This window comes from Hevea brasiliensis, chromosome 17 (assembly GCF_030052815.1).
Source record: "Hevea brasiliensis isolate MT/VB/25A 57/8 chromosome 17, ASM3005281v1, whole genome shotgun sequence".
Classification (NCBI taxonomy): domain Eukaryota; kingdom Viridiplantae; phylum Streptophyta; class Magnoliopsida; order Malpighiales; family Euphorbiaceae; genus Hevea; species Hevea brasiliensis.
The window spans coordinates 56,355,098-56,364,952 of NC_079509.1; the positions used below are offsets into that span (position 1 = coordinate 56,355,098).

The 9,855-nt window shown below is 25.5% G+C and overlaps 1 protein-coding gene across 2 annotated transcripts; it reads left to right on the forward strand.

Annotated features, from left to right (window-relative positions):
* The first annotated feature begins 4,595 nt into the window (after window positions 1-4,595).
* Window positions 4,596-8,591, forward strand: LOC110672103 (disease resistance protein RUN1-like). Of its 2 annotated transcripts, none has more exons than XR_009145546.1 (2): window positions 4,596-5,421; window positions 7,511-8,591. XR_009145546.1 is itself a non-coding variant. In XM_021834773.2 (2 exons), the coding sequence occupies exons 1-2, from the start codon at window positions 6,595-6,597 to the stop codon at window positions 7,649-7,651; spliced, it is 918 nt and encodes a 305-aa protein (XP_021690465.2). In that variant the 5' UTR covers window positions 5,696-6,594; the 3' UTR covers window positions 7,652-8,591. The 2 variants fall into 2 exon arrangements, 1 of the variants encoding a protein (XP_021690465.2); XM_021834773.2 differs by lacking the exon at window positions 4,596-5,421 and adding an exon at window positions 5,696-7,371.
* The last annotated feature ends 1,264 nt before the right edge of the window (window positions 8,592-9,855 follow it).

Here is a 9,855-nt window from a genome sequence, read left to right on the forward strand (position 1 = left end):
ATATATGACTTAAACAATGTAATTGATAATTGATTTAACTGTTGTATGGGGTAGATAATTGATAGTTACAATTGTTATTAATAATTGATAGTTGGTCATTGATAACTAATTGTAATTAATTTATCATAAGCATTTAGCAAAATTATGAGTTCTTGTTTCTGTTAATGATAAAATCACTAATAATGATAAATACTATATAATGTAATTAGTATATAGTGAAAGTTAATAGTAAATTATAATGTAATTTCTAAAATTTTATTTGATTAACAACATAGTCTATTAATTTAAATTTAAATTATATCTAAATATTTTAATTTATTATAAAAAATATATTTATAATGTAAAATATATTTTATAATTTTTAATTGAAAATTTGATACTAAAAAAATTATGTTTCTTGATTAAAATGTATTTTAATATAATGTTTTAGTATTAGAGTGTATATATATATATATATATATATATATATATATATATTTAAAAAGTGAAGAAATGTAAATATCAAGGTTTTCAGACTTAAACCGGTCATAAAACAGGTGAAGATAAAGAGATAAGGGTTTAAAGTTTAATAGGGGTTAAACCAGTACACTATTAAATAAATATTATAAATTTATTAATAATGATATTTAATTATAATTAATACATTTATATATTTTATAAATAATTATTAAAAAAATTTAGTTAAATTTTGATATGTAATTTTTTAAAAAATAATTTAGATATTTCATTAAATTTTTTAAATAAAAACATTTAATTGTTTACAACAAAAAAAGTTTAAAATTGAATTCTTTTATAATAATTTTATTCGTATTAATGAACAATAAACATTAATATATTAATTTATGGAAAATAATAAATGAAAAATTTTATATAATAATAATAATAATAATAATAATAATAATAATAATAATAATTTAACATACAAATAGAATAAATTATTAAATTGCAAATAAATGAAACTAAAAAAGTTATTAATTATTTTATATGTAAGAGTTATTGATTATATATATATATATATATATATAAGCATCAAATTAACAAAATATAACACAATATGTATCTAATTATATATAAACACATAATTGTTTTAAACTATATAAAGTATCTAAAAAATAAAAAATACATAAATAGAATCAATTTTGACTTTTTTACTTGACATAATTTAATACAATTTTAGTTAATTGTCGATAATTGTATTAAAATCACAAAATAAGTTCGGACCAATGTAATTCAATTTATAAAATTATTTTTTTTTAATTATGATTTTTATGGATATAAATAGTTTGGATTTTAAAATATTAATTTTTATAAACCATTCACACCTTATTTTTAATGCTAAAAAAAATAAAGTTACAAAAATTAATAAATATAATAATATAAATATTCATCTAATTAAGTAATATATAACGCTAACTCCACAATAATATTTTTTTTATGAAATATATATATATAGTATTTTAGTTGATTTATATTTATTTTGTTTAATTTTTTTAATTCGTAGTCTTAAAAAAATTAAAATGTTGGGTTTTAATCAATATTCATAATTTTGTATGTATTATGTTATTTTAGTTCAAAGTGTTATAAAAAGCCCAATTCAATTTATTTTTAATATATTTTATTTCTCTATAATATTTTATTGTGGTATTCCTAATAATAGATCTATTATTTAACAAATTACAGAAGATCAACGAGTATGTAAACCTAATTATAATGAATTTATATATTAATATAATCTTAATAAATAATTTATTATATGAAAATAAATGTATAATTTATTATATTATAAATTTTTTAGTTGTCAATATATAAAATAGTATTAGGGTTTATGTGATGCTATTGGTTTTTTTTTTCTTTTATTGTAATTTTTTACAATACTTTTATTTATTTTTTATTATTTTTTGTCAAATTTAATAATATTATAAATAATATAAAGTTAAGGATATTTTAATATAATAATTCTACTTTTACTAATTTATTTTTTAATTTTTTAAATATTTAAAACTTATAATGTTAAATTTTATTTTAATTTTTGAATAAATATATTTTATTTATATATATTAACTAAATATTAAAATTAAAATTTTAAATTTTAAATTCAATTCAAGTAGAAGAATTACTTTTCAGTCACAAATTTATATTTTTTTAAAAAATTATTGATATTGATAAAAATATAAATTTAACCAAATTTACAATTTATTTTTATACATAAACAAATTTGCATTTATTTTATTTTTATTAAAAATAAATATTTTTATATTCTAAAATTATTTTTCAGTATAGTAAATTAAAAAATATCTTTTATTGAAAACTTTAATGAAATTATTATAATTGCATTTGAGTTTTGACTAATTTAGGTAAATAGAATAAAACTATAAATAGAATAAAAATAATTAAAATTTTGAATAAAATTAGAAAAGTGCTCTGAATTTTTTTATTAATTATTCAATTTTTAAATAAAATTTTTTTATGTTAATAAAATATTGTAATTTATAAATTTATTTAAAATTTAAAATAAATAGTATTCATAAAAATTATTTAGACTCTATTTGGATAATTAATCATTTAAAACAAAAATGAATTTTTATTTTTTATTAAAATATAATAAAAAATCATAATATAAAATTTAGATACTCATTTATTTCAAATTTTTATCTATTTAAATAAATTTTATATTATTGTTTAATGGCTAAATGATTAAAAAGAAATCAAAACATAGTTTTTCAAATATAGGCAAACATTTTAATTTTATCAATTTAATCTTTTTAAACTGAACTCATATTGAATTCGATTATACTCTATCTAAATCCATCCTATTTCAGTTCTGCCAGATTGAGTACTTGCAAATATCCAATCCGTTGTTATATCTAAAAAAAACCAATATACTTTCAAATTCAATGATATTTATATAGATTAAAATAGATTGATTTTTTTTTCATATTTAATATTGATGTATCGGAAAATATTTGGGATTATCAATATCATTTTTACGTAAAAAAAAAGTGCATTTTAAATTTTATTGTATAAGATTTTAATTTTATTGAGTTTGCTTAGTTTAATTGTAGATTAATTATAATTTGTTAATATACTTATATGAATTAGCATATTCTTTAATTTTTAATTTATTAATTAATCTTAACTAAATTTTTAATTTTAACCATGATATTGTAAGAAAGTCTAATTATATTTTTGTATATATTTATGTGAGAAGTTATGCTTATCTTAATTTAATTTTAAATTGTTATGTTTTAGATTTTTAAAAATAACAAAAATGAGAGGAAGATAAAAAAGGAAAAGAAGAGTATATTCTTATATGATTAATATGAAATAATTAAAAATGTATAATTAAATTTATATTTATATTTTACTCAATGATGTATTTATAACAAATATAACATAATTTATAATTTAAAAAATAAAAATACTTATTAAATATATTAAATAATTAATGTTAAATATATTTTAAAATTATTTATATTAAACAATACGATAATATAAAATTTTTAAACATTAATATAATAAAAATGAAAATTTTATAATGATAATGCCCAAACTAACCAAAATACATTTTAAACCAAAATATATTTTAAAAATTATTCTATTTTTTAATTTTATAAATAATTATCTTTCACATTAATCTAACTATGCAACCTTATTATACAAGTTAATATTATTTTAAATTATAAAAAATTAAAATAAAATATATGTAAACCAAACTTAAAAAAAATTAAAATAATAGAGTTTTAACCAAATTAATTTAATGAACTAATTTACATTTATTATTAATTTATTTTAATTTTTAAATATTTTTATCCATTTATATTTTTAAAAGTTATTATTATCTTACATTTAAGTTTATAATTAAATTAATATTATATATTAATAATACAATACATAACTTTCCTAAAAATATAATCAAATAAAAAATAATAATTCTTAAATTGATTAATTAAAATGAAAATAAAATTAATATTTTAATTTAAATAATTAAATATAATATTTATAATACTATGATAATATTATATTATATATAAAAAATAATAAAATTTTATTTAAAAAAATTAAATCACGAATATAATGACATGAAAAATTAGTAATTTTTAAAACAATATGTATTCTTAAAATAAGTTCATACATAAAGATTAATAGAAATTAGTTAAAAATAAATTTTTATTTAATTTAGTAAAATACTATTTTATCAATTTGAAAATAATTATTAAAATTAATAAAAAAAATTAAAAAAATTAGCTAATAGTAATAATATAGGAAAATAATTATATTATGTTTATTAATTAAATTATTTAATTAAACTAATTATTAAAATTAAGATTAATTTAAAATTTAAGAATTAAATTGATAAAACTAAAGCGTTTTAATTAACTAAATCGGAAAAATCTTAGAAAGATTTAAATATATATATATATATATATATATATATATATATATATATATATATATATATATATATATATATATATGTTTTTAATGTTTCGGCCGTTAATCATGTGGTCTTTCAATAATAGTTCTTCCTACTATATATTTTCACACTAATATTAGTGGTCAAGTCAAGTGGCTTTTCTAGAGTGAAACTTCCCAGAATTTTCCTCCCATTTTCATTGATCTAGTAGTTCTGCTCTTGGTTTTCTTGGTTAACTTGAATGATATGCTCTATGGGAGGCTGAAGACTTGCAGTCTCATGAACAAGTTCTCTTTTTTCTTCATATGGTTTTGTGTTCAGAAATTTGGTGGCTCATATCTTCTGTTCCTTGCTTTGGATCTCCTTACTCATCTATTTGGCTTGGAAGTTTTCACTATAATGTCTGCTTCAAAAGCTGTAGCAACTTCATCTTCTTCATCTTCTTGTTCTGATGATGAGTTCTCGAGCTTTAGAGGCAAAACTACCCGTAAGGCTTCAAAAGCTGAAGCATCTTCTTCTTCTTCTTCTTCTTCTTCTTCTTCTTCTTCATCATCTTGTTGTTCTTATCATGCGTTCTTGAGCTTTAGAGGCAAAGACGTTCGCAAGACTTTTGCAGATCATCTCTATGTAGCTCTGACTCAAGCTGGGATTCACACCTTCAGAGACGATGATGAAATAGAGAGAGGAGAAAACATTGAGCAAGAACTCAAGAAAGCAATACAAAAATCAAAAGTAGCAGTAATAGTGTTTTCCCCAGACTATGCCTCTTCAAGATGGTGCCTTAATGAGCTTTTGAAGATCAATGAGGTTAGGAAAGCTGGTGTTATGCATATTTTGCCAATTTTCTACCATGTCGATCCACATGCGGTCAGGTGGCAGACAGGAAGCTTCATGGAAGCATTTGTTAGACATGAAGAGCAATTAAAGGTGGAGATAGACAAGGTGGAGAGATGAAGGGCAGCTCTCAAAGAAGTTGCAGATCTAGGCGGGGAGGTTTTAAAAGACCAGTAATTTTCTCAACTCCTTTGTGTTTGGTTCAAATCAATACAAAACTTACAATACAGAATTCTGAATTTCATATAATTTATATTTAGTATATTTTATAATTAAAATTAATTTATTCTTATTCACTATAGAAATTTATTTATTCTTATTTCATAGATTATCTTCAATAATAAAATAAAATAATTGTTATTTTTTAGAAAAAATTATATTATATTTCATAAATTTATAATAATTAATAAATATATTAATCAATTAATAATCTAAATGAAAGTTCTATTTAACAGCATAAAAGTTTTATTATCTGAGTGCATAATGATAGGAGAGAGAAAGAGAGAAAGGTAGGAAAGAGAGGGAGGAGAGAGAAAGGGAAAGAAAAAAGCAAGAGTGGATGTATTTATAAGAAATATATGGGCACTTTAGTTTATTTATTTAAATTTAGTTTTAACCATGACTTTGGCTTTTAGGTACGAGGCATCATTCATTCAAAATGTTGTCAAGCTTGTTGGAAATAAATTGGATCGCAAGCTTTTGCATTTGGCTTCGCACTTAGTTGGAATTGATGATAGGGTTTTGAAATGAATTAGGCATTGATTAGATCAAATTGTTATCGGGAGCAATATGATTTGAGTATTCAGTATAGTTTTGTAGTGTCATTGCTTTCTGTAGAAATGGGAAATGGGGAGAAATTTTTATTTTGTAGATTGAATGACTTTATTATTATTATTTTTATTTGCAAGAGGGTGGTGTATAAAGAATTGAAGCTAATCATTGGCATTTAGGACTAGAGACTAGGAAAAGGAACTTAGTGCAAAGTGACACTAATAAATTTAGCACTTCTGAATATGACTAAAATCATTGCAAAATGATAGTAAGAGGATGAACTGAAAACTAAGAACCTGAAATGCTTAACCTTTTTAAAATAATTTCAATTTTGTGGATTGTGGATGTTTTGACTTGACGTAGGCCAGATTAATCAGTGGTTGCAAGATGAGTCGACAAATGTTAGGATATTGGTACTTTACGGGATTGGTGGGGTTGGAAAGACCACCATTGCAAAGACTGTTTATAACCAGAACTATGACAAGTTTGAAAGGAGCTGCTTTCTTGCGGACGTTGCTGAAACATCAGAACAGCCAAAAGGTGTGAATAGCTTACAAGAACAACTTCATTCAGATATGCACAAGGGGAAATCAGTAAAGATATATAATGTAGATGAGGGAGTTATGAAGATCAAGAATGCTATGTGTTGCAGGAAAGTTCTTATTGTTCTTGATAATGTGGATAATCCGGAACAATTCAAATCCATTATCGGTGAGCAAGAGTGGCTGTCCTCGAGAAGTAAAATCATCATAACAACTCAATTTAAGAGTTTGTTAACTAAAGGTCGTTGGAAACTTCACATTGAGCCATTGAGTGCTAATGAGTCACGTAAGCTCTTCGCCTTGCATGCCTTTGGACAAGAAGATCATCCTGAAAATTTCAACGAGCACTGTGAATGTGTATTGAGGTTTTGTGATGGTCTTCCATTAGCTCTTTGTGTTTTAGGCTCCTTTCTCGGTTGCAGAAGTACAGATGAATGGAAAAGTGAAATTGAAGAACTGCAAGAAATTCCTGGTAGTCAAATTCAGAAGGTTCTTAGAAAAAGCTATGATTCTCTGCAAAATGATCGTCATAAAGAAATATTTCTTCACATATTTTTTTTCTTTATTGGGTGGGATAAAGATGTTGTACTTAAAATTTTAGATGGCTGTGGCTTCAAAACAAATTCGGGAGTTCAAAGTCTCATGGATAGATGTCTCATTGAAATCAATGAAAGTAACAAGCTTACGATGCATCAATTGGTTAGAAACATGGGTATAGCAGTCGTTCTCCAAGAATCTCCTGATGAACCGGGGAATCCTAGTAGAATATGGAATCATAAAGAGGCGTTTAGGGTGTTGACAGAAAAAACAGTGAGTTAAACTTATCATGCACATTTTTTTTTTGTTTTTACATGCTTCACCTGTAACTCTTTTTGTGTATGCTTCTTGGTTAGGGTACCCAGGCAATCACCTGTAATTCTTTTTGTGTGTGTTTCTTGGCTTGATGCAGGGTACCCAGACAATTAAGGGCCTCATTCTTGACATGCACATGTTAAGAGAAGAGAAACATGTCAGACCAATTTCAAATTATGGAAATCATATTTATGAAAATTCTGTGGAGGAATCAATGCTTGGTTGTGAAGATAACTGATCATGAATTGTATCTCAAAAACTTCGTCTACCTCATCAAATGTGATCAAAACAGAGGCATTTGCAAATATGCGCCAATTAAATGTGCTTCTGCTCAATGATGTTAAGCTTGATGGAGGATATGAAGATTTTCCAAAACACTTTGACGAAGAAGCACCAATGCCTATGCCATTATTTAGAGGACCCATCACCAGAGCCAGAGCTAGAGAGCTGCAAGCATTGGTGTTGGAGCATTGTGAGCACAAGGGGATCAAAATTGCCATGTTGGACTTTCTTGCATATTGTTAGAATCTAGGTGGATCGTTCTCACACAAGTTGGCATGGGAGACTTGATAAGTGGCGCCACATCAGCGTGACTTTGCCACATCAACATTACTTGGCACAAGACCATTCGGCCAAGTGGATTGGAGGAGCTTCTTATGCTTATTTGGATTTGCCATGTGCTGACACCTTTTATTGGTCCCACTACATTAAAAAATGGCTGCTACCACCTAAAGTGTTGCTGCCCCCTTATGGTCCCCACTACATAAAGGGCTGCCATAAAGCAAGTGGCCCTAAATGGTCCCCCCCCCCCCCCTAGGGAGACGCCCCGTCTGATTAAGGAGCCTTGTATTTTTGTCTTTTTAGCCATGTTGGCACACTTTTAGGGTTTTGGCACACTTTTAGGGTTTTAGAGATACTATATATAACCCAGGATATTCAGATTGTATGGGGCAGCCTTCATTTTTCTAGTTTTAGTGTGAGCATTAGGGAGGGAACTCCATTGCTGGAGCTTGAGTTTCTTCTATGTTTCTTCCATGTTTCTTGAAAGACCTTGGATTCTAGTAGCATGAACCCCTTGCTAGTCTTATTTTGATGATCAATATGCTTTAGCTTGTTACTATTTGTGTATTGACACTTGGGTTTTCAATCTAAAATTCTGCCTTGTTTGGATGATTAAAGATCTTGGTTCCAATCTTTAGATGTTGTGTTTCTTGGCATCCTAGGAGTGCTCATCATTTTGGTATCAGAGCCTTGGCATCTAACAAGGTATTTATCCATTAAAACTACTTTTTCTTTTCTGTTTGGTTAACTATAATAGTCAGCCATTGTAGGACCTTTAGATATCTATTAGTTTCTTCATCAGGAACCTTGTTCTTTGTAGCCAAATCAAATTTACAATTTAGGGTACTGATTTTTCTTCTTTTTTTTTTTTTTGTTTGAACTCTTGCTGGCTGAAACTTGGCAGTGTTAATTTTAGTGTAGGATTTTGCTTAATCTTAGATTAAATCTCTTGTTCATCTTGTTTTCCTTGAGTTTGTCTGCAGGATTAGAGTTAATCAAGCTGAAACCTATCTTTGACACTAGCTATTTACCTCTTGAGTTATATGATATCAAGTCTGAGTATGTTAAATTGGGTAATTAATGCTTGGGATGTGCTTGTGTGCTAGTGGGTAGAGCTTGATTTGGATTGCCAAAGTACTTGAGTGGTATCAGTAGTTGATTCTGCAATTTTTATCCTTTGCATCAGTATAAAAGGAAAAAAAAAAAAAAGGAGATTGGATTGTAAGCTGAGTTGTGTTGCGCTGAAAAATTGGCAAGCTAACATAAGTGATGAAATTGTGAATTGTGAAGTTAAACATTGAATTTGACCCTGATAATCTACCAACATCTTTGGGTATTACTAGACACCTCACATGCCATATTTGATGTGAAAATTCCACTGTTTGCATATCGAACCAAATTTTGCGGCATACCTGATCAAATTTAGTTAACAAACCAAACCAACCCAGAAAACTCTGAAACTTTATAAGCTGATTATACTCTATTTCAGTAGCTTTTGTGTCAATTTTCGGGGTTTTGTGACATTATTTGCCTGCTGAACCAAAATTTTGTGGCAGACCTATTCAAATTTCGTTCACCTAGTAAACCCATCCAGAAACTCCTGAAATTTTACCAGTAGTTAGTCAGTATTAGGCTGCATATGTCTACCAAATTTCAGATCAAAATATATTCGTTTGTGTGGTGAACCAAAATTTTCACATATTTTTGGTTAATTATGTGAACTACTGGTATTTGTGCAAAGTTGGCTATGAAATTGGAAGTTTGAGCTTGATATCATTCTATTGGGTTGTATCTCATACAGTTTTCAAAAATCGTACCATTTAGTTCACATTTGCTTCTACTTTTGGTGTCTTCCATTTCTTTGGCTCTAGTGTCACACTC

Coding starts and splice junctions, on each gene's coding strand:
- LOC110672103 (XM_021834773.2), top strand. CDS start 6,595: ATGCACAAGGGGAAATCAGTAAAGATATATAATGTAGATGAGGGAGTT. Junction 7,372..7,510: donor GGGTGTTGACAGAAAAAACA/GTGAGTTAAACT, acceptor GGCTTGATGCAG/GGTACCCAGACAATTAAGGG.